At 34.8% G+C, this 26,870-nt stretch overlaps 1 protein-coding gene across 7 annotated transcripts in view; it reads right to left on the bottom strand.

Moving 5' to 3' along the window:
- LOC150101365 (serine/threonine-protein phosphatase 2A 56 kDa regulatory subunit gamma isoform-like) overlaps positions 1-26,870 on the bottom strand; it is a 430,932-nt gene that overhangs the window by 74,830 nt on the left and 329,232 nt on the right. For 5 of the 7 annotated variants that reach the window (XM_090400222.1, XM_090400219.1, XM_090400220.1 and 2 more), the window contains one exon: positions 13,098-13,170. The exons of the other annotated variants lie outside the window; for them this stretch is intronic. In XM_090400222.1, coding sequence (XP_090256348.1) covers positions 13,098-13,170 — 73 coding nt within the window. The remainder of the gene's footprint in view (positions 1-13,097; positions 13,171-26,870) is intronic. 7 annotated transcript variants of the gene reach the window in all.

Below are 26,870 nucleotides of genomic sequence, written 5' to 3'. Positions count from 1 at the left end.
CATATGGCCACCTTCCAGTCAATGCCATCAAATGGAGGTACTTGAACATTGGAGATCCAATCTGTGACATCTGTTACCAATTGGAAACAGTAGAGAATACATTCTACAGCTGCCCACTTGCCCTGTGTATTTGGAACAGATTATGTAATATGTTGGGCATTCCATTACTTACAACAGAACAGGTATTTTTTTTTTTTTTTTTACAATACCCAACACCTGTCAGAATTATGAGAATTTTGATTTTTATAATTAATGAATTAAAATAAGGGGTGCTTAAGGGTCAAAGCTGTATAACTGAGAGGAGACCTCCACATAGCCTTTAAAGGAATGCGGAGAACCGACCAGGGCTTCTGACCTAATGTCCAATCCTCACCTTCTCGTGGTGCACCCTGTTGGGTATCTACTTTGATACTGAACGAACGAGGATGGGCTGGCAATTTGGGATTTAGCCGACCAAATTGTATTCTTATTGGTTAAACCAAAATAAAAAATGATGGCACAACATGACAAAATTTCATGCCGGCTGGGGCGTCGCCCGGTTAAACAAGGCCCCCGTTGTTTTCGCCAGGGAACCAGGGCGAACAGCGAAAAGTCAGCTACTGGAACAAATCTGAAAACAAACCCCAACTCAACATCACCAGAGTTAAAGATCGGTACTATCAATGTAAGAAGCCTGAATGGCAAAGAAATGGAGCTAGCTGAGGAATTAGATAAGTACCAGATCGACATAATAGGGGTGACTGAAACAAAAAAGACCAAAACTGGTGAGATCTTTCTGAGCAATAAATACAAAATGTTATATTCAGGCAATGACAATCAAGGAAAAGAAGGAGTAGCCATAGTATTCAACACAAAATACGAGGCTAATCTTCTTGAATGGCAGTCAGTCTCAAGTAGAGTAATGTGGGCAAATATGAGAATGGGGAACTGGACAATGAGACTTATTTGTGCCTATGGTCCCACAGAAGGTTCTACTAAGGTAGAAGTGGAGGAATTTTTTGAGGCTTTAGAAAAAGCAACTGACACAATGAAAAAGGAAAAGTTGGTCCTTGTTGGGGATCTAAATAGTAGAGTAGGAAATGATTGTGAGACATACAAAAATATTTTGGGAAAATTTGGAGAAAAGAGCAAAGCTAATAATAATGGCAAATATCTGTTGGATTTCTGCTCAGGACATGGACTGGTTATTACTAACACCATGTTCCAACATAAAAATGTGCACAAATTCACATGGAGAGAAGAGGCTAGGAATAAGAAAAGTCTCATTGACTATGTTATTGTTGATAGTGATGTTTTCTCCCTGGTGCAGGACACCAGAGTGTACAGAGGATTTGAAATTGGAAGTGATCACTATTTAGTCTTGAGCAGGATAAAATTGAATTTCATATTGAAAAGAATAACATGTAAGAAAGTTTTAAAGCGAATAAAAGTTGAGCAGCTCTCAGATGTGAACTGTAGACTAAAATACAGAAATATTATTGAAAAGAAAATGAAAGAGTTTGAGAACAGGAATCAAACCTTGGAGATTCAGTGGCAAACTCTGAAGGAAACATTGATTGATTCTGCCAGAGAGGCATGTGGTGAGGTTGTGTGCAAGGATAAAAAAATCAGAACTCCCTGGTGGACACAGGAAGTTAAAGAGGCAGTGAAGGGAAAGAAGAAAGCATATCAAAAGTTCCTGGCAAATAAGTCAGCTTTTACTCTTACAGAATACAGAGACAAATGTAAGAAGCTAAACAGTGTGTAAAACTAGCTAAACAAAAGTCATGGGAGCACTTTGGCAAGAATATAGAAAATAAATATCAAGAAGGTGGCAAAATATTCTGGAGGTTGTTGAAGAAGCTTAGGAATGGAGGAAAGAGTGCTGTAAAAGGAATTAGAGATGATAAAGGTGAAATGAAAACAGGAGAAAAAGATATCCTTGAAATATGGAGTAATTACTTTGAAAAACTGCTAAATGAAACAAGCAGTGATGACAGCACAGTGATAAAAAACACTGACCAGGCATGCAGTCAGGAATACATATCCATACTTGAAGTAGAAAAAGCCATCAAAGGCTTGAAATGTGGAAAGGCAGCAGGAGTAGATGATATTCGACCAGAAATGCTGAAGTATGGTGGTATAAGAGTCTTACAGTGGCTGCACTGCATAGTTCAGAAAGCCTGGACAGAGGGACGAATTCCCAATGATTGGAGTAGAGCTCTCATAGTACCCATATATAAAAAGGGAAATAAAACTGAATGTGAGAATTACAGAGGTATTTCCCTACTGAGTGTTCCTGGCAAGATCTATGCAAGTATACTTGAGAAACGGTTGAGAAGAATTGTGGAAGAAAAGCTTGGTGAAGAACAAGCTGGATTCAGGCCAAATAGAGGCTGTCAGGATCAGATCTTCACTTTACGACAAATAGTCGAGAAAGCATGGGAATATAACAAAGATCTGTATTTAAGTTTTGTCGATTTGGAAAAGGCATATGACAAGGTGCCAAGAGAGAAGCTATTCAATACGCTGCAGTTATATGGTGTCAATGGGGCATTATATCAAGCAATACTTAGTCTTTATTTGAGTTGTGAGTCAGCAGTTAGAATTGAAGGAAGTACAGGAAGATGGTTTAATGTTAAATCTGGTGTGAGACAAGGATGTACATTATCCCCCCTGTTATTCATTATCTATATGGATCACATTATGAAGGAATGTGGTATTAAACCTGACATCAAAATTGGAGATGTTAATGTCAGCTCTTTGCTTTATGCGGATGATGTTATACTTCTAAATAAATCCGCTACAAGTCTGCAAGATTCTCTGACTAAATTGAATAGCTGTTGTAATAGATATGGTATGAAGGTCAGCAATAAAAAGACAAAGACAATGAAAATAGGCAGAATCATTGAAAATGTCAACTGTGTTGTGAATGGAGAACCTGTGGAACAAGTAAAACATTTCAGCTACTTAGGCACAATTTTTACTGAAGATGGTAAACTAAATATAGAAATAGACAACAGAATCAGCAAAGCTGGTATCGTGGGAAGTCAATTGAATAAATTCATATGGAATAAGAAAGAAATTAGTCGGAACACTAAATTAGCTGTATACAAGACTGTGTTCAAACCAATTTTAACTTATGGATCTGAGAGCTGGGTCAGAAGTAAAACACTTGACCAAAGACTAGAGACCGCAGATATGAGAGTCCTGAGAAAGATTAGAGGCGTGAACAGATGGAATCAATGGCAATATCATATTAAAAATGAGGATATTAGGAAAGAACTTGACATTGTCAGCATCCAGGAATGCGTTAGCAGAGCTAATCTCAGATGGTATGGTCACTTAAATAGAATGGGAGAGGAAAGATTAGCAAAACAAGTGTTCTCTGCCAGGTTGGCAGGAAAACGACCCAGAGGAAGACCAAGATATAGGTGGATTGATACGGTACAAAGTGCCTTAGACGATAGAAATATAAGATCTGATAATGTTGGAGTCTTGACAAGTAACAGACTGATTTGGAGGAAAATTGTAGATAGGAAGTTAGTAATGATGTAATTTTTTCATGTAGTACTGTCATATCCTGTACACCCCTTGAGGGTACATGGCAGGAATTTGATGATGATGATGATGATGATGAATTAAAATACCATTTATGGAAAGTTAGAAAGAAACATGGATTCAAAAACCAGCAATATTACATCCAAATGTTTATAATATTGTACTGTGGAAATTTTATTGTTCAGTCAGGCAATTTTCGTATTTAGAAAGAAGCATTCTAGGAGATATCAATTTATCACTAGATGGTGTAGACCACCCACATTATACAATATTCACCAGGGTGAGATAAAATTCTGCCTATTCTTGCTATGAGAGGTTTTTTAAATAGTTCCATTCTCTTAATTCAATGTGGTCTTATAGTCAATTGCAGGGATGACTGGAAAGCAATCCCAGGCAAAGAAGGCCAACTCAAGGCAGTTAACCTAGATGGAGCTAACCACCTAGGTATCAGTCATCTTTGTGCTTTAGTTTCAATTGGTCTTTTGGTTGTTCATCTATATGAGATTGGTGAAAAACTGATAGCCTTTGGCTATATGATGATATAAAAGAGCCTAAGGGCTTCCTTCTCTCATGCTATCTATCCTAATAATATCAGGCTCTCTTGCACCCCTATACTAACTACTCTAGGCCTATGATGAGCAACCCTTTACTTTTTCACCTCAATAAAGGTGGAAACCGGTCTGGGTAGTGACCCTACCCATAATGCATAGTATCATACATGCTATGCATTATCTGTAAGGCTACGTGCTTTGCATTGTGGGACACTAAGGCAAGTGATGTGAAGTCATTAGCTTTTATATATATACAAGTTGCCCCAGTCCTGAAAATACTCCAGGCGCAAACCTTGTTTGCTTACAATTGGATAAAGGATTAAACCAAGTATATAATTTCTTGGAATCTTTAATTTATTTAATGCTCTAAATTAGATATGTTACAAATTTTATTATTTTATGTAATGCAGATTATGTCAAGGAAAAAAGAAAAGTTCAATGTACTGCTATCAGCCAAACTGAGCTGGATTTGTAACCAGCTTAAGATAATCACTGATATCTAGAACAAAGAGGGTTTGAAAGAACAGTCCTGTGATACCCCAGCATTAGTTGCAAGTTTTAAGACTAAAGATTTGCCCACCACTATTTATTATCCCACGTGTTTTAAATCTCATCTCTAAACTTTTCCATGGTAGTTTATCAAAGTTGGGTGACATAAGAGGCCCTGTTGATAAATAGTGGTGGAAACCATATTAGAGATAATTCAATTGTTGAATGGTTTCCGGGTAGCGTAGAAGGTGATAAGTGATTTTTTGCCAATTAAAATCTCAATTATTAAAGAATAAAGCAATAGAATGACAATCAGATGTAAAGATTTGTTGCCTTGCCCTTCTTAGGAAGAATATGTTAAATATAGGCTAAAACCTGATACAAAGCAGGTAGTAAATATTTTATTATTATTATACTGCTTTTCATGATTAAAATAATTACAGCAAAATTTCAAGGTTGACTTACTATTTCAATTGAGGTGAACCTAAAAGAGAAGATGATGAAAAAGAGTTACAAATTATAATATAGTCGAATATGAAATTTTCTAAAAGGCACAGGAAATTTTTAAAATTTCCTGTGCTCTTCAAACCCTGCTCTAGAGACAACAGGCCTCCAATAAAGTATGATGGTGGTCTCACACCAGACAATGAAATTCATCTCCTATCTAAAGACAATCACAAACATTCATGCCCATGACAAGATTCAAAACTTCCAGCTTGCTGGCTGGAGAACAGCTTTGCTAACCACTCAGCCAACAAGGCTGGGTGGACTGAACTATGAACAGAACTTATTCAAGGATTTGTGGAACTATGCAGTTGGCACAAAAACATAATTAATGCTTTGTATAAAACAATGGTTAATCCACAATTAGAGTCAGATCCATTATCTAGAAAAGATAGTGCTATGTTAGAAAAAGTGTAGAAAATTGAGAGAAACCAAATTAAGAACTGGTTTTCACACTTATAAGTTTTAGAAATGATCAATGTCAGTAAAGCAAAAAATCCAGGTGCACAAAATAGACTGCAAGTTTCTCATATGAATATGTAGCATTTCATTTCACTGTATAGAAATTATAGAACAACAAAACTTCAGTTTAACAAAAATTTAGTCGTGCTAATTTATGCTTTTTCTTTTTACTTTTAAGCTTAAGTTACCCAACCCTACACTGTTGTAACATTGTTGTTTTGCAGGTTGCAAATTTTATTAATAAGAAGAGAAATTGGGGATTTGACTAAAGTTTATTAAATAGTTATGGAATTAATATATTAAACATTTATAAATTAAAATTGCATAAAGTTAAGTCTATATTTTTGCTGGAATCCAATACTAGAGGACAGTTTTTTAATGAAATGTAGCATACGACATAGCATTCAATAAAAGGTCAGTTATGCCTGATAAGAAATTATATTCTTGTTTTCATTATTATTTTACTTAAGCACAAACAAACAAACCAAAGTTCGTGAAATATCTCTTTATTTAAGCTACTTGCATGCAGAGAGGGTAGATGATTTCATATCCAGGTTCTCCTATATCCCATAATGCTAAATACACTCTCTGTCTGGGTAGTGAGAATCACAACCCATACCACAGTTTATACCTCTACTGAGGTAGAAAATTTATTCCAAAAAACTCCAACATTCTAAAAACATCATGAATGATATGAAAGGATCATGCAAGGGGTGATGATTGGGCTCTTCAGTTTTAATAACAGATGACAGTGTGTCAAACCTTTGTTATTCGCAATGGTAGAAAATGCTCCTCTCTTACACAATAACTAATGAGAGAACTTTAATGCGATGGACAATTTCTTCCAAAACTTGCTGCAATGGTTTCAAAATGAATGGATTTCAACAGAACTTGAACTTTATCAGTGTTCTGAGAACTTCAAGTAATCGGAGAACAATCGCTCACTGCTCTACCTGGATCACTATGGGATACTGAGGCTCTGGTTCTGGTCACAATGCAATGTGCCAAATCTTAATTATCCTCAATGGCAGCTGAGTGCTAAGCACCAAGTGGAATGACTTTTAATAACTCATTAAAGGGAGCTAGATCCATGGTGATATTGAAAGCTTTCTCAATAACAGTAGTCACAATTTCATTACAATGCATTTCCACCCATATTATTACAATACTTGGGTTAGAAATAATTATAGGAAAGCATTTCATTAAGTTCAAAGCATATTATACTTAACAAGAAATGTAGTTAGAGAATAGAATCTCTCCTTATATGCAGTTGTCAGACAGTTGAGTAAAAACAGATATTAGGATTAACTGAAGTGTGTGTGATTAAAAAAAATTTGAAGCATGTGTACATGTAATAAAAACTTATAATTAGGCAGTCTAGTTCTTAATAATAATTTCAGAGATTTTTGTCATGGAGAGTCAGTCCATCATTAAGATGGAGATTTAGGTGATGCTGAAGTACTTTGAAATTTTCTTTAAAGAGACACTCCTTGTATTTATGGGTACATTCATCTTTGTAGTAATTTGGCATCATTCCAAAGGATACTATGGCTAGTATTAGTAATCCCATATTTTGCTAACTTGATTTGTTCTTTAGAGGAAATGCAGGATTGGTGTTCAGAAAGGCATATAAAAACAGATTGGCCTGTTTATCCAAAGTAGAATAACTTGCTTGAAGCTGTAAGTTATTCTACATCCATAAACATAAGCATCTCTTTAAAGAAGATTCCAAAGTACTTTGGCATTGCCCAAGTCTCAATCTTAACAATGGACTCTCCATGCCAAAAATCTGGCATGGAGATTTTTGGGAAATTATTAAAAACTATATTGGTTAATTATATAAGTTTTTATTGCATGTACACATATACTTCAATTTTTTAATCACATGCACGCACACTTCAATTGAACACAATTTTTTACCTGCCTGTCTCACAACTGCACATATCCTCCATATACTTTCATTGTTGTTTAATTCTTTGATTTCCAACCATGTTACGCTGACATAATAAATAAAAATATCTTAGTGCATCTATGTGTTACTTTATACAGAATGTATAACACAGAGTTCTCTCATTAAATAAATTACTTTCTAATTTTCCTGTCATCACAATAGCTCTTGGTATCCCATGAGTCTAGCTTCTTGATGATACCTAAATAAGGGTCCAAACCTATCTAGGGAATTACTTTCATATTCTCAGAATTTGAAAAAGTGAGCTATGTGTTATGGGATAAAAAAAAAAAGCAACTTGATGTGAATCTAACTGCTCTCTACATACAAACACTTAGACCTGAGATGACTTACATACATACAAACTTTGCTTACAGGTAAAATAAATATAAAAATATAAATTATTGTCAATTACAATGTATTCCCCAATCCTCAGTGAAACTGTTAATCAGCAGAATAAACTTTTGAAAAATTACTGTGAGAAAAAGTTTTAATCAGGTAGTTTCTGCTTTATGAATTAAGTGGTTCCTGGTGACCGTTCGTAAATTGGGAATTCGTAAAGCGGGAGTTTATTTGCCTTAAAAATAATGCTATAAGCGAGAGTTATGTTTGTAAGAAGGAATATATAAAATATAAAATGAATAGTAAATGATAAGAAAAGACTTTACTGGCCAAAGATTTACATATTTAAAAAATAACATAAGAAAAATTTTAAATTAAAAAAAGATTCTTTGAAAAAAAAATTAGCTCATTTCTATATCACCAGGTGAATAGGCAGCCATTGAGGTAGTAGGAGATATATTAGGAAGCTTCGGTGCATCTTTTTCCTCCCTAAAGAAGGCCTCGTGTGTCATCTACTTCATTGACATTCGCTTCTTTTTGTTTAAAATAGCTCGATAGCAAGCAGAAGCATTATTTATTTCACAGGAAAATTTACTAAATCGTTCCAAGTCTGAATCCTGTGATTCAAAGATCGGTTGAGCTTTTTTGAGAAGTTTAAATGCCTCTTTTAGGCCTTTTAAGGTGAAAAACGGAGTTGGAGCTTCATATTCGTTATCTTCGTCTTTTTCTTCTTCATTTATTTCTTGTTCCTCTAATTCAAGGAGATCATTTGGTGAGAGTTCCATAGTGTGAGATTGAAGCAGCTCATTAACATCACCTTCTGAAACTTCCATACCTAAGATCGCTTGAGTTTCAGAATTCACAATCTTTGTTGGGTCTTCAAAGCCTTTGAAATTATCATTAAACTGAGGACAAAGTTTATGCCAGGTGCTCTGCATTAACTGAATTGCATCTAAAATGTTGAATCTCTTCCAAAACTTTTTGATAGAAAAGTTTCCATCTTTATTAGTTGCTTCTATTAACATTTCAAAAGTTTCTTTGAGATAATGTACTTTAAACGTCACAATCACTCCCTGATCCATTGGGTGTAAAAGAGAAGTTGTATTTGGTGATAAAAAGACATTTTTACATTAGGGCAAATGAAAGCTACTGATGAGGGATGGCCAGGTGTATTGTCAATTATCAGAAGCACTTTAAATGGAATTTGTTTTTTCTCACAATAAAGTTTCACTTCAGGAACAAAATGATGTATAAGCCAATCTTTGAATAGGTAACCCGTGAGCCAAGCCTTCTAAATTTGCCTTCCATATTACTGGGAGAGGAATTTATTAATTCCTTTTAAGCTTCTTGGATTTTCCGATCGATGCACAAATAAGGGTTTTAACTTGCAATTGCCAGCAGCATTTCTTCCTAATAGTAGAGTGATATGATCTTTTGATGCTTTAAAATCTGGCATTGAGGATTCTTCTTTTGCGATGCAAGTTCTTGCAGGCATCTATTTCCAAAAAAGGCCAGTCTCATTGACGTTAAAAATCTGCGATGGTGAGCAAATTCCTTCTTTAATTATTTCTTCTAATTTTTCTGGATAAGATTTTGCAGCCTCACTATTGGCACTTGCAGCTTCATCTTGTATTTTAATATCATGCCAACCAGTCCACTTTTTATAGCAATCAAACCACCCACTACTACTTGCAGCCATCTCACTTTTTAGCCTTTCAGCATTTTAAAAATGGCTAACGTTTAGTACAAAACATTGTGTAGATAATAGGCATGTTTAATCGTTGAGTTTGGTTGCTTATCCAAGCAGTTAACAGTTTTTCCATATGAGGAATTATACTGTCTGTTTCTTTATTAAGCAACCATGTAGACTGCATGGATTGCAAATTTTTTACTTCTTTCAAATATTTTTCTTTATCCTTTAAAATGGTGCACACTGTAGAAGCGGCAAGAGAAAATTTCTCAGAAAGAGCTTTAACAGTGCTACCTGCCTGATGGCAGGAAATAATTTCATATTTCTTCTGTAACATAATTGCTTTTCTTTGTTTCTTTTGCTCATTTTCTAGTTTTGAACTGTTGCTTCTTTTTGACATTTCTGGAAAAGTGAAATGGTTATATTTAAAAAGAAAACAAAATAGTTAAGAAAACAAGAAAAAATCAGGTATAATTGAAGAAAACTATGAATAACACACTCATATCGCCAAGGCTTGTGATTGACTAAGGCTCGTTTTAACTGATCGTTACGTCATTACATATGCGCAATTCCCCGGGCACGTCCCTAATCGCCTTTGCCGGGCACAATTTAAAATAAAAATTCCGATCCAAAAAATTCGTAAAGTGGGAATTTGTAAAGTCAGAACTACCTGTATTAAAAAAAGTATTAAAGGAAGCAGTGGATAAGTTTTTGCAATCATTTTTTTGGGATTGTGGGGGGGGGGGGGGGGATTAGTGTGGAGAAGATGATCACAGGCGCTTGTTCTTGATCACAGGCTTTGCTTCCTTGCATCAGATTAAATATTCAAGTAGGTTAGAAGGGATCATCATTATTATTATTTTCTGCTAATACATACTGTGATGCTTAATTGAATAGTAATTTTTCAAAGTAAGATATGCAATTATTCATTACATGGGATTATAAAAACAGGTGTGAGCTCTGTAGCTCAGTCAGTATAGACGATGAAGCCCTTCGGTTGGAAAGACCAGAGTTCAATTCCTGTCCGTGATGTGGGGAATCTTTATCTGGTCTCTTTTTACAAAAGGTGAGTTAGCCAGTCTCATACGGAGGTGTGTGTGTGTGTGTGTGTGTGTGTGTGTGTGGTGTCCCACCCATAAACTCGGTTTTTTTTGTCTCCTAGAACAGGCGAACTGGCCCAATGAACTCACATAGATCACAGTCAGGAATACTCAAGACTAAGCCATGTGCCAGTCCAGAGGCCAGATAAAATGGAGGGGTTGAAATGGTACCATACATCCCTGTAAAAAAAAAAAGCGGCTCATGGCCATTGTATCATATGCTAAATAAATAAATAAAGAACAGATCTCTGAGGAACATGGAAAAAGAGTTGTCATGCCACCAAAGAATGTATGTGTTGGCAGTATGTTTAATATGCATAACTAAAGTTGTTGGTTTTTAATATATTTTCATTTCTTGAAGGAAAAACACAGAAAATTATATATCCTTTAATGCACATACAAATACCTTATAGTAACTAAGTAACTAATAAATATCAGTAATATTGGTACTTATTATTGTATATAATCAGTACAAGTAAACCTATGAGATTGTGATGTTCTGTATACTTTACTATTTCATTTTGTGATGGCAATCGGATGAGCTCTTTCATTTTTGTGGAATCACTGAGTAAAAATAAAATGTTTAAAATATGTTTTGTGTTCAGTGTTCTTGATTCCAGAAAGTCAAACTAACTGTAGGCTATATGCAGCTACTTTACAGCATAAGGAAAAGCCTTTTTACAGCAGACACTTATATGTGGGAACAGATGATACTGTCACTATGTTGCAAACTTCAAGAACCAACGAATTGAAAAAATACTGACAATTTCTGAAGATGTATTTTTGAATATAACAACTATTTAATTGCTTTAAAATGTGAAATACAGCACAGCTTGGATATGCTAAAAATGTTATATGTGAATAAGCATAATTGCATTATACTTATTCGCATATAACATTAACTAGATAAACCTGCGAAAGAAACAAACAATTTGTGATTATTCATGCAAATAAGCATTATGAAATTAAATGTTAGATTAATTCTCAGGCTATTCTAATTGCATATATGTGAATATTAATAAAATAATTAATGTACTGCTCTGCAGCTTTTGCAAGATATTCTCCATTCTTAAAATATCATTGCCAGTTTCTCCCTACTTTTTTTTATCCTTAAATTATGATAATATCTACATTATGATAAAAAAAAATATCAATGCTACTATTACATTTAATGATGAGAGAGGGAGAGTGGTAGAGAGAACAAATAAAGGGAAGGAAGGTTACATGAAAATGCAGGAGTCAGGCAAGCATTATGAAAGGTTTCAATGAACGAAGATATTAAATTTGAATTTCAGATCTAAAAATGCTGATACTGAGATCAAAACATCAGCCTCCACAATTTTCATTTTACTGTATTTTAAATGTGAAGGTTTACTTCACAAGGATCATGTAATATGTAATGATAGCCATTTGCATTTTTATTCATTCTGGAACAGTACTACTTATGCCATAAAACTGAATAGCCTGTAGTGCAAAAGGAAGGTTTATGCTATATTGATCACTAAACAACATGGAAACATCTGCATATACAAATAAGTGAACAGTAATCACCCAACATACCTATACAAATTTTCTAGCCTAGTCAGCTGAGTGAATAGCATCTCTGCTATTGCTACAGATTGTGGGTTTTAATTTCCATTATGACCAGGACATGCATGAATGTCTTTAGATAACAAATGATTTTCCTTACTCAGGGTGCTGTGGGAGAGACCAGCCTGCTCAATATATGCCCAAAGTGGTTTGAAACAAGTTCCATGTTTGGTCTCTAGAGCAAGGTTCTCAAATAATCCTTGCTCCACCATTTTATAAGTACTAATGTGCTATAGGACCTTACCTTTAACAAGTAAGACTAACATAAAAATAAATAAATAAAATAAAATATATTAAAATTCCAAAATTTGCAGTCTTCTCTAAAACAATTAACATCTGCATTTGGTACAGGAAACCTAACTGTATAATTCCAAATAAACTAGAAATATACTTGCAATACTGTATCTTGTTTGTTAAGATGCATTTTAGGGATGTATGTGAAAAATTAGACTTTACCACGAAGTGATCAAAACATGAAAGGATTCCATTACAGTAGAATATACTTTATAACAAAATAGCATGACAAATAATTGAATTTTTAAGGTTAATTAAATTTTAGAAGTACAACCACACAGATTTTGGGTTGCAACTTATACTCCACTTTTAATGTACCAATTTTCTCCACCAAATAGTAAAAATGAAGTTTGAATGTTATAAACTATCTAATAGTAATTGTTTTTCTTAATTCTTATTCTCAGTACCTTTACAGGGAGATAGTGCTTTCAAAGGAGTACTATGTGATATAAAAGCAATATCTAAAAAAATAATAAATAAATAAATAAATACATAAAATAAAAACATGACCATCATTATAGATTACATGATCCTCATATTTAATAGTGTAAAAGCTTGAAAATGCTACTGAGTGAGCTACAACAAACCTGAGGATTTTGCAAAGCCAAATTTTCAATTTTCGTCCATGCTTCTTCCCTTTCTTTGTGTTTCATTTTTTCACTAAGTAAAAAATAATTGAAATGCAACCATATCATTGTAATAAAAACTATTATGTCATTAGTATTCAATATAAACTACATTCCAGTGTAAAAAAGTTTTTAAAAACAAAATCAACTTTCACCTCAAAAGTAAATTTTAATAACAATAAATGTTTCACTACACTATATATATAAAAGGTAAGACATTTTTAATATAACATTATCGTGATTATCTCAAACTAGTGTTTGCAACAAAATTCTGAATAAAAAGTGATATACTGATACTTCAAATTGGGAAAGAGAAATGTTCATGCAGAAACTGAAAAAGATTCTTTGGTATCCTCTGTATATTCCTTCAAACATATACTAAGTCAAGCATGTACTTGTTTCCTCTCCCTTCCCTCAAAACATTACTATTAAAGACAAAGCCTCATAGCGAATGAATAAGCCAATACATTACTGGGAAAAATGTCAAATAGACATCCTATGGGCAAGGTGTATGTGCCATGTAAAAAGTCACGTGTTTGTACCCATTATAAATTAGAGAAATATGATGCTCCCAAGTCAGTGCAACTGGGTCTGGGTGAAATGATTGTAAGAAGGCAACTGATGGAATTTGAAAGAAGTATTGTGATAGGATGCTCTATTGCAGATTTGTCTGTTCAGCAAATTGTTGACAAACTGGGCCATCCCAGGTCAACAATCAGTGATACCATACTGAGATGGAAGTGCAGGGAGTCAACTGCAAGTGCTACCTGCATGGATGACCCATCAGACTCACCAAATGTGACTGTAGGTCGCTATGAAGGATAATATGTATAAACTGCCATTTGTTGGCTGACATGTTGAATGCAGAGTTTTGCACAAAAACATTCAGAACCGAGACTCACAACAAGGATTTCCATGGTAAGACTGCAATATGCAAACCCCACATTACCCGAACCAACATGTAGCATCATCTTCAGTGGTGCAAAGAGCATGTACAATGGGATGTGGAAGCTTAGAACTGAGCAGATGCCCAGTGTCTCTTACCACCAGAGTGTGTAACCCCAAATGTGAAATTTGGAGGTGATGGTGTGATGGAATGGTCCTGGTTTGGCCTTGGACCTCTGTTTGTGGTGCCACAAACATTGAACTCCGAGAGGAATTCGAACATTCTGGACAATGCAATGCTTCCTACTTTGTGGTGTTTCTATGGAAATGACCACTGTCTCTTTCAGCAAGACAATGCACTATCTCATAAGTCTGCTGCTGCAACTGAGTTTTTTGTGAACATGAATGTCACCACACTCGACTGGCCTCCACAGAGCCCTGATCTCAATCCTATCAAACATCTGTGGGATGAACTGGAGCATCGGGTCAAATGAATATTGATCTCATTATGCCTAAATAGGACTGCTGTAGTTATTGAAGTGAAAGGAGGTCCTACATCTTATTAAGGTGGATGCCATGGCTGTTCCTCACACAATGGTATTCATTGACTTCTTTCCAAGAAGTGTATATTTTATACAACATTCTACAATTTTCTGTGAATATATATCCAGTTTTACTTTAAATGCAAAATCATGAAATAAAATAACAGTATCTGTTCCACAATATATGAAGAAATAAAGAGCACTTCAACTGAATTGTACAATTTTCTATGAAAACACACACACACTTCTACTTTAAATGCAAAAAAGCATCACATAAAATAACAGAAGCAACTTTACAATATAATAAAGAACAAACCCAACATATTTTATCTCATTCTCACACTTTCTCTGAATATATCTAATTTTACTTTAAATGCAAAAGTAAATGCATTCTTCCAACTGAAACATTTATGACTTCTTACTGCACTATGCAAAAGTGCATGTTCCGATATATTTGATGTAGTGACTAAGCTTTCACTACCTGGGCAATGTTTGACTGATGACTTGATTTTCAAATGAAATCAAATATAGAGAAAACTGCAACGTTTATAAATTATGATATACTACATATATTCAAGTTTGTGAACAAATGTGAAGTAACACCATCAAAATATAAATAGATGTATAATTTATAGCTCTAGTAGCAAAATGAAAAGTTTTGTTTAGCTTTGAAGCAAAAGTAGGGGAGTCTAAGCTTGACATGCTGAATTTGAATATGCTGCTAAAATTGCCCTTTGATCCTCCAGTTTTTCAGGAATCAAAATTACATGTTGACACACTAACTGTATTCCTTGTATTACTTACAGTTTAGAAGATCTCTGAAGTGAATTTTAGCTAGTGCTAAACATTCTTTTAAGAAGAAGAACCTTTGTTCTTCAGGAAACATACTGGAGTTTCAGGTTCAATATGTTCATCACTACCCAAGTAGGAGGAAAGAACAAATGAGAATGCAAGTGAGTCTTTAATGACGTTTCACAATCCACTACTTTGTCTCTGTAGCATGTTTTCTATATCTATGTAAGTGCCACTTTTAACAGATCCTAAAATAAAAAAAAGTATCAATAGTTCTGAAAGCTTTCTGTGCTTTTAACATAATTTGAGATGCAGAAGAATATTATTCATAGGTTTGTATAAATTGGTGAGCCAATAAAAAAAAAAAAAAACCCTTAATTTTCTTTTTCATCACTTATTCTTAGAAACTTGTCTTAAATATGGAAACCGTCACTCTCTCTTATTTAAAACATTAATGAAGCTTTTTATAGAAGTGGTGGCCAGAGAGCACATCTGTGAATTTTGTGTCTATGAGAAAAGGTATTTCTCCCAGATACTAAATTCTTTTGAACTCGCCATACCAGAGTAGTCTCTGATGGAAAAATTTTCTGGGGGCTCAGAATATTTTGAGATGAAACAAGCAGTGACATCACAGCGGTAGAAAACATTCAGGAGGAATCCAATCAGGAGTAGATGATGTTTGACCAGAAATGCTTGAATATGGAGGTCTAAAAGTTTTACAGTGGCTACACTGCATAATTCAGGGGGCTTGGTCAGATGGTTGATTCCAGATGATTAGAGTATATTTCGTAGCCTTTTCTCAATTATACTTGAGAAAAGGGCTAAGAAAAATCATGGAAAGGAAGCTTGAAGAAGAATGAGCTGCTCACAACAAACAAATTGTCAGGATTATATTTTCAACATTGAGACAAATAGTTGAGAAATCATGAGACTGAAACAATGATTTGTATCTAAGTTTTGTAGATCTGAAAAAGACATATATAAGCTATTCAAAATGCTACAGATATATCAACATCGTCTGCATCTGGTGACCTGAAAGACTTTTTTGAGGCAGATCCTTCAGCTCTTGATTGGCTATCTGAACTAGACTTAAAATTTTAAACTTTTTTTGTTACCTGATATTTGTATATGAGCATTACTTGTCTCATTTTTATTGTCTGCACAAATATCTATTTATATATTCTGATGTCATGTGGAAAGAAATACAAATGTGAATGGCAAGTGGTAATCATCCAATAAAGTGCTTAGATTATCTATCTTACAATACAAATGCGCTATAGATTTACAAACCTTTTGGAAGGATTCTCTATGTGCTTTCAAAACAAGGTGATCTTTATCCTTTTTGAGGATATTAAGATTTTAGCTTGTGTTTTGGATATCTCTAACAAGATCATTCAATGCTTAAGATATTTGCAAAACTGATGGTTGAAAATCTGGCTCCAGTTCACAAGACATGATGCTGCATTTTCAGTCTCATCAAGCAGAATCACATTCATTCATGCTCAATGGTTCACTGCTAATAATATTTTAACCACCAGACATGAAATATTATAACTATCAAGTTCTTCAAGAGGAATGGCAAGCTTAAGTATTTCATTACATGTTTTGAGCTTGCTGAAAAGCCAGAGATCTTTGTGTAATAGAAGTAGCAATCACTTATATGGCTTCTAGAGCTACTGACACTTGCTTCTATATAGCAAGTGTCAGTTGCACTTGCTATCCATATCACTGGATAGCAAGTGCAACTGACAAATATATATCCTTTCATCATCATCTTAAATGCCATGTAAACCAGCTGAAATCAAAACATGTTATATCTTTTTTTGGTCAAAGGAATGAGTGTTCACTTCAGTTTTAATGCGACTTCACCTCACACTTCAAAATGAAAACTGTTCATAGATTTGTGAGATGTCATGCAAATACAACTTCAGATTGTAATCAAAATCAGGCAGTCAGTCTGTCTTTGTGCAACAACTAATTAGTATCCACACCAAAATGCACTTCTTAAAATTGGCTTCAAACATACAAAACCTATTAAGGGAAAGCAAAACTAGACGTACTGAGAGGGGAAGGGGAAATACATATGCTAGCATCCATGTGTCATGACAGTGCGGTCACATGATTCTTGTGTAACTGCAAGACCTGGGGATGCAGATCTTCAAATGACTTAACTCCATGCAGCTTGCTTCTGATGAACAAAAGTAAATTGTAGGTAATGAAACAATATAGATATCAATTCAGTGTATTGTGTACAGAACTGTTAAAATCAATTATTTTTAATGGAGACAAATTTCTGTGTTGCCAATGTATTGGTTATGTACACAAATGTAAAGAAGTTAAATGAATATTAATCAAATTAGAGGGGAATCAAGCCTACATAGTGTTTGTCTTTTCTTGGAGTGAAAAAGGAAAGCTTTAGTATTTTGTCCAAATGATTTTTGAAGTTTTTGTTTCAGTAACTAATAAAAATCTGAAATTGCATCAAATACACTAACAAAAAGAGGAAAGCAACCAAACCTTTCAGTGGTTTTTCACTCATTTGTTCAAATTGTAAGCATTTAACCAAATGTCTCAAGCAACTGCTGCAAGCATAATTTATTTCAATGTTTTTCACAGTAAATGCATTTATTATCCAGAGATTTCACTCTTAGATCTTTGTTTCCAGTTATATGAACATACATTTTAAATCACTGAAATTCAACTTGCTTGCACTGCAGTATCCTTACAATTAAATTTTATTTTAAAATTACCTATCTATGTGTGTTAGGAAAGGACGGAAAGTGAAAACTGGGGAGTACATACTCAAGAAAAGAAACCAAATTAACAGCAAAAATGTAGGAAAGGTTATAGATAGATATTTGGCTTTGGACAGAGGAAAATCAGGTAGCGTTCAGTCGAATTCACTAATCTGACAGAACCAATAACAGAGAGCACATTACACCAAGGTGGTTTTGGTTTGGTAATGTGCTCATTGTGAATCAAATTCAGTGCTAACTTAATCTCAACTGTAATCCAATTAGCAATGCAATGAAAGAACATTCATAAGATTTTAACAATTTTTCAGATTTTTATACTTTTCACCCTTTGCCACAAACTGCGATAATTCCCTCTAAATATAGTAAACATGAGATCCACTGAAAATTAATATATGAAAATAATCAGAGAAGATTCTTACGAAGCAATTCTCTTAGATTGCATGGCTTTATTTATCCTTTCAGCAATTCCAATACTGAGCTGGTCTAGCTGGCTGACAACATGGATAGCATTTCCACTCTCCAACTAATAGAAAGCAAGTACAAAATCCTACCGTGAGCACAGAGGTTTCTGAATGTTTTAAGAGGTAGATGAATTTTAATGCCCAGCGTGAGACCAATAACACTGCTATTAGAAGCTTGAAGCAGATGAAAAAATTACATTTAGTCTCTTAGACCATGGTTTCTGGATCATTTATCCTATTATACTAAAAGTGGTTCCCAAACTTTCATTACCCACATAACCCTTTTAAAATTTTAGTAACACTGGCATACCCCCACCTAGGGAAAAGGCAATTTGGGAGAAGTTATAAATATATTTCATTCAAACATGAATAATCAAAGTTATTTATTGTTTAACATTTGCATTATAATTACAAACATGTGAAACTTAAAAAAAAAAAAAATTAAATACATTACAATAAATACAAACATGATTAGACACATAAGGTGCATGCATGAACAGTGAAACATCACTGAGGAACGTTACAATTTAAGATATGAATGATTCCAAAATTTAGTGAAGATTTCTGACTGCATGATTCAAACAATTTGAATTTAAACTTTTAATGAAAACAGTAAATACCGTAAATACAGTAAACAGAAAACAGTAACCATAAATACATAATAATATCCTAAAAGCTATCACAAGTATATATGAAAATAATCAAATACAAATAAGATTAAATCACAAGCTATCATATACGAGAGAGAGAAAACAAGGGGTCTGACAGGGATGTCCCCTCTCAGCAACTCTTTTTAATATTTACTTAAATGAAATAATAATAAAATGGAATAAAAATTTCCATCAAGGAATTAAACTTTCTCCTACAGTGAACTTAAGCACTCTCCTTTTTGCCGACGACCAAATAATAATTACAAATTCTGAAAATAACTTACAGAAAGATATTTTAAATTTAAATGAGATAGCCAAAGATTAAGGAATGATAATATCAACAGAAAAATCAAAAACTATGGTCTTTAAAGGACAAGATCCAGCAAGAACTAAAATAGTAATAGATAACAAGATCTTAGAACAGGTGAATTCATTTAACTATCTAGGATGCATGATCACATATGAAAAAGATATAAACGTAAAAATTGCAAAATATTTAAAAATAACAGGTGTAATTAACTCTCTATTTAAAACCAAACCTAATTCAAAAACAAACCAGACTAAAAGTATACAATACATTAGCCCTACCAGTCTTAATGTATGGAAGCGAAATCTCGACAATAAAACAAAAAGACAAACAAAGATTAATAACAGCAGAAATGAAGTTTATGAGAAAAACTGCAAAGTATACCCTATTTGATTACAAAAGAAACAAAGAAATTATGAAAGAATTAAACCAGAACCAGTAATAGAAAAAAATTAAAAAATATAAACATAAATGGATGGAACACGTTCAAAGAATGAAAACAGAAAGATTACCAAACAATTAGGAAAAAGAAAACCAGGACGTCCTCTTAAACGATGACTTCTAAGGCTGGAACAGGTCATGCTAGGCCTAAATCCTTGATACGCATGACAATGATGATGATGAAAATAGTTTGAACCATGCAGTTGGAAAGTGCCTTGAACCAGTTGAGGCCCTAACAGAGGTCAGTTGATATGTACCAAGAGGCACATGTTTAAAATTTTCTGTAGATGTTTTATTTGCTGAAAAATTAATTATAAAATAGATGACTTGTCTGTGACAAAAATATAAATCTAAAAAAAATAAGTGACATATACCCATAAAGACCTTATTTTGTATCCCTGGAGGTACCCCACACCACACTTTGGGAAACATTGTGCTATGCATCTGGTATTCACAAACAAATCCAGCAATTTATATTCTTATGATGATTAAGCTAGAATGTAGAATATGTGCATGAAAGAAAGTAAGTACAGAGTTGAACAATCGAAGGTTATAATTCTGTGAGAATGTTGATAAAGATGGATGTTCTAGAGACCAAGGTGGAGAGAGAGAGAAAGTTTCAGTAGGCCTGAATGTGTGACTTGCAAATTAATAAGTTTAGATAAAAGTCAGAAGATGTCAGTTTGGGAGATCATCTGTGAGACAGCAGCTAGTGAGTTCATTGAGAAAGTTCATATCAATAATTCATCACTTAAACATGGTGCGGTTTTTCCTCCTGAATTTGGGTTTTTATCTCACAAAGTAGGCAAACTGGACATTAGAACACACACACACACAAAATGAACAGGAATAATATACCAGCTTCACAGCCTGAGTTGCTTTCGCCATAAATCCAAATAAACCAAACTGAACCAAATCACTAAATTCATTGAACTGCTCTCTTGAAGATGGCATTAAGAATTTCTACAGGTAGTTTTGGTAAACCACCCAAATGTGTGAAGAATACTGTAAGGATAGATTTGGGATATATAACATCAGGCTGAAGAGAATACTTTGTTCTTATGGGAAAGAGAAATGAAAGGCTTAATGTCAGAAAAGGATGGAAGTGAAAGTTGGTTCAGGAAGCAAAACCTGACCTGCTCTGAAAATCTGTGTACCATCAAAAAAGACAAGACTGTGTTTTGGTAGCATGAAGTTAACTAGGTTGTCTTACCCCACTAAAGAATAACTGATTAACGTAGTGGAAAGACTTGAGAATTTTAGATTGGCAATATTTGTCAAATTGAGAAAGGAATTAAATCTACCATCATCAGAAAAAGTATGGATGGAATTTGAGGTCAGTAAGGTGACGTAATTTATATATAGAAGGACGAGAATAGATGAAAGAGCAGATCTTGCATACTTCTCCAGGTCACTCAAGATACTCCTGATTTCTTTCTGGGGAAAAGTAAAAAGGGAATACAAAGCACGCTGTTTTTGCAACACATGAGGTGTGAATTATGTTTTCAATGTAGAAGTGGAAGAAAAGAATACTCCCAAGAGTTCTGAGTTTGAACAGGTGTGTGGATCTATTAAGAATAAGAGCCTTGGATAATTGTAAGTGGTGGCTGATCAATCTCTCATGAATCTCCTTGGTGTGCATGATTACTCAGTAATGGCTGCTAAGACGTTGTTGCAAAAAAAGAATGTCTTTACAGCAAAGAACATATTGACTGCACCCTTAAGACATTGTGAATTAGAATAAAGTATCATTGAAATTATTATAATTATGAGATGAAGTACATTTAATCTAAAGCAATTGTAAAAAGGAGATTCATAAATGTAAATACTATAACTGTTGGTGACATTGATCATGCTGTTCTTTCTGGGAAGTATCTCATTATATTGATATTCCCATTAGAACAGGTCACATGGTGAACTACAAACTCTGAAGAAAACATTAATTGATTCAGCTAGAGAGGCATGTGGTGAAGTTGTCTGCAAGGATAGAAAAATTAGAACTCCATGGTGGACACAGCAAGTTAAACAGGCAGTGAAGGAAAAGAAGAAAGCATATCAAAAGTTCCTGGCAAATAAGTCAGCTTGTGCTCTTAGAGAATACAGAGACAAATGCAAGAATGCTAAAACACTGTGTAAAACTAGCTAAACAAAAGTCATGGGAGGACTTTGGCAAGAACATAGAAAATAAATATCAAGAAGGTGACAAAATATTCTGGAGGTTGTTGAAGAAGCTTAGGAATGGAGGAAAGAGTGCTGTAAAAGGAGTTAGAGATGATAAAGGTGGCATGAAAACGGAAGAAAAAGATCTCCTTGAAGTATGGAGTAATTACTTTGAAAAACTGCTAAATGAAACAAGCAGTGATGACAGCACAGTGGTAAAAAACACTGACCAGGCATGCAGTCAGGAATACACATCCATACTTGAAGTAGAAAAAGCCATCAAAGGCTTAAAACGTGGAAAGGCAGCAGGAGTGGATGATATTTGACCAGAAATGCTGAAGTATGGTGGTATAAAAGTCTTACAGTGGCTGCACTGCATTGTTCAAAAAGCCTGGACAGAGGGACGAATTCCCGATGATTGGAGTCGAGCTCTCATAGTACCCAAATATAAAACGGGAAATAAAACTGAATGTGAGAATTACAGAGGTATTTCCCTACTAAGTGTTCCTGGCAAGATCTATGCAAGTATACTTGAGAAATGATTGAGAAGAATTGTGGAAGAAAAGCAGGGTGAGGAACAAGCTGGATTCCGGCCAAATAGAGGCTGTCAGGATCAGATCTTCACTTTACAGCAAATAGTGGAGAAATCATGGGAATATAACAAAGATCTCTATTTGAGTTTTGTCGATTTGGAAAAGGCATATGACAAGGTGTCAAGAGAGAAGCTATTCAATACACTACAGTTATATGGTGTCAATGGAGCATTATATCAAGCAATACTTAGTCTTTATTTGAGCTGTAAGTCAGCAGTTAGAATTGAAGGAAGTACAGGAAGATGGTTTAATGTTAAATCTGGTGGGAGACAAGGATGTACATTATCACCTCTGTTATTCATTATCTATATGGATTACATTATGAAGGAAAGTGGTATTAAACATGATATCAAAATTGGAGATGTTAATATCAGCTCTTTGCTTTATGAAGATGATGTTATACTTCTAAATAAATCTGCTACAAGTCTGCAAGATTCTCTGACTAAATTGAATAACTGTTGTAATAGATATGGTATGAAGGCCAGCAATAAAAAGACAAAGACAATGAAAATAGGCAGAATCACTGAAAATGTCAGCTGTGTTGTGAATGGAGAACCTGTGGAACAGTAAAACATTTCAACTACTTGGGCATGATAAATTAAATATTGAAATAGTGAAGTGTGAAGATGGTAAATTAAATATTGAAATAGACAACAGAATCAGCAAAGCTGGTATGGTGGGAAGTCAACTGAATAAATTCATATGGAATGAGAGAGAAATTAGTCAGAACACTAAATTAGCTGTATACAAGACAGTGTTCAAACCAGTTTTAACTTATGGATCTGAGAGCTGGGTCAGAAGTAAAACACTTGACCAAAGACTAGAGACCGCAGATATCAGAGTCCTGAGAAAGATTAGAGGAGTGAACAGATGGCATCAAAACGAGGATATTAGGAAAGAACTTGACATTGTCAGCATCCAGGAATGCGTTAGTAGAGCTAATCTCAGATGGTATGGTCACTTAAATAGAATGGGAGAGGAAAGATTAGCAAAACAAGTGTTCTCTGCCAGGTTGGCAGGAAAACAACCCAGAGGAAGGCAAAGATATAGGTGGATTGATACGGTACAAAGTGCCTTAGATGATAGAAATATAAGATCTGATGATGTTGGAGTCTTAAGTAACAGACTGATTTGGAGGAAAATTGTAGATAGGAAGTTAGTAATGCTGTAATTTTTTCATGTGGTTCTATCATATCCTGTACACCCCTTGAGGGTACATGGCAGGAATTTGATGATGATGATGACCTTAACATGAATTGATACTGTAAATAAATTAATAGTAACAGGAGGAGATATTAAACAGGCATTCTAATAGAACATTTGAAGGAACGGCAATGGAAAGTTCTTTTTCAGTCTTAAGAAACCCACTTATATTGTTTTTCAAAACAACTGATGAAATTAGACAATCTGAAACTGTCTGGTGGCATAAATGGACAAGAGCTCTACTTTTTTTTTTTTTGGAGATTTTGCTTATAAGTTCTTAAAGGAAGCTGTTTCCTCTTGTAAAAAACTTCAATTAAATTACCTGAGGTAAGGCAATATATAAACTGGGAGATTGAGTGCAGATGAATGGAACAAGATATACAGGGTGGTTCAAAATTCCACGTATAAACTTTGAGGAGAGATAGAGAACACAAAATCAACCATATACACATAGGAAAGCATGACTGGAAACACCACCCGAAAGTGATAGGTGGCGCTGTTCGGCAGCGCTCCACGTGAGCAATTGAGGCTTCTTCATTCAAGCTTTTGATGCCGTACAAAGAACATGTGTCGTTTTACAAACGCTGATCTTTGTGTCTCTGTTAGTACCTTCCGGTGGCATTTCCTGTCATGCTTTTCCTATGTGAATATGGTTGATTTTGATGTTCTCTACCTCCCCTCAAAGTTTGTACGTGGAATTGTGAACCACCCTGTATATGCTAAATGAGGGAAGACTGCCTAGTCCCAGTATATTATAAGTCTTACATGACTGGTAATAACCAGGCTTTTAACTCGTACGCAATTGTTTATTTAATATTAGATGTATTGTTTTGTTATCTATATGACTAACAACATCATCGAGAGGTTACTTATCATAAATATAAAATGGCAAAAAATTCGTTTTTCCATCCATATGTTCACTGGGCAACAACAACAACAACCGTATGGTCACTCCCATGCTTGGTAGTGTGTCACACCAGGCCAGGCTATGTAGTTCTGTTGTTTGCTTTTCTGGCGGCCTCAACTCTCTGAAGATCAGTCACTTCACACACACACACACACACACACACACACACACACACACACACACACACACACACACACACACACACACACACACACACACACACACACACACCATCCATCTTATTGATGGACTATCCCTTCATCTTTTTCTAGGAACTTTACCTTCTATTACTGTTCTGTGAAGTCCTCCCTTCCATCCTTTCAATGTGTTCAAAATATTTTAACTTTCTTCTGTCAATATCCTTAAGGGGGCCTTAAAGTTCCACTGATCTTGTCTAACACCCATTCATTTGTACACCTTTCAGTATATGATATCCTCAACAGCCTTCTGTAACACCATATCTCAAAAGCAGATACCTGTTTCTTATCTGACTTCTTTAGGTTCCAAGTCTAACATCCATAAGTCATTAATAAGTTTAGTTTAATCCTTTATCCAAGTGTGTATCAACATCCATAAGTCAGTGTTGGAAAAACAACTGCATCCAAAATCCTCAACTTTGTTCCCATGGAGAAAGATCCATCTTTCCAGGATGGATCTTTGTCCATCCTGGACTGTTGATTTAGCCATTCCTAACCTTTTTTCTGATGTCTTCTGAACACCAATTCCCCACATTAATAATGGATCCCAGGTACTCAAAACTTGCTGATTCCTCAATTCTTTCTCCATTAAGGTACACTTGTTTCTCAAGAGCTTCACTGTTTGTATTTCCTTTGAGAACCATAATCTTTGTCTTGCTAGGATTGAGTTGAAGTCCTCTGTTATTACTGATCTTGTTAACTTGATCTTGTTATATACTTACAAAGGAGTACTGTATCATCAGCATACCTCAGATACTGATCAATCTGCCTCCTATCCTAATTCCTGTCCTGAGCTCATCCAATGTTTCATGCATGATGTCCTTCGCATATATACTAAACAAGTGAGGAGAAGGTAAACATCCTTGCCTAACTCCTTTTCCAACTTGAAGCCAGTCAGTCAATCCAACACCTGTTCTTAATGTGGCTTCTTGCTCCCTGTACAAGTTGCTATCAACCTGATAATGTGTTGAGTAAAACCCATTCTTTTCATTACTTCCCACAGTGTCACATGCTCATAACAGTCAAAAGTTTTAGAGTAGTCTAAGAAACACATTACCAGAGGGAGTCTGAATTTTTTATATTTTTAATCTGTCTAAGGCAAAGGATCTGATCTCTGGTGCCCTTACCTTTCCTAAAACCTGCTTGTTCCTCAGGCATCTCTGCCTCAATCCAATTTAGCATGTTCTTCAATAAATTTTGCTTGCATCAGATATTAAACTAATAATTCTATAGTTCTTGCATGCCTTCGTATCACCTTTTTATGTAGTGGTATGAAAACCGACTTCTTCCAGTCTCTAGGCCATGATCCTGTCTCCCATATCCTTGTAATCAATCTATGAAACACTCTTATCCCTCCATCCCCTGTGGCTTTAATTAACTCTGCTGGGATTTCATCTGCACCTGGTGCCTTATTGCTGATTAACTGCTCTTTCCATTTCATGCCTAAGTGGAGGAGGTTCCAAATCAAAATTTTCCTGGTGAGAGGGCTCCACATTTTCTTTATACATTCTGCTGTGCAGTTCCTCACAGTATTCTTTCTGTCTGTTTTTGATTTCCAACTCTTCTGTTAGTAATGCTCCATTCCTGTCTTTGATGACATTCGATTTAGGCTTAAACTTGTGCTGTAAGTCACGAACTAAATAAAACATTCTTTTATAATTGTGTTTCCTCATCTGGAACTCTATCTCTTTACATTTATTAATATAGAACTTTTCCTTGTCCTGCTTGATGGCTCTTTTGACTGCTTTATGTAATCTCTTGTATTCTTCAGTCCCTGTGTCTCTTTGCTTTTCCAACAGCCTTCTTTTGATTAGTTCCCATGTTGAATCTGATATCCATG

This window comes from Typopeltis vanoorti, chromosome 11 (genome assembly GCF_054136105.1).
Source record: "Typopeltis vanoorti isolate ZY-2024b chromosome 11, IOZ_Tvanoo_1.0, whole genome shotgun sequence".
NCBI lineage: Eukaryota > Metazoa > Arthropoda > Arachnida > Uropygi > Thelyphonidae > Typopeltis > Typopeltis vanoorti.
Note: the sequence above shows the minus strand (reverse complement) of the source record. Positions and strands in the feature narration are given on the sequence as shown.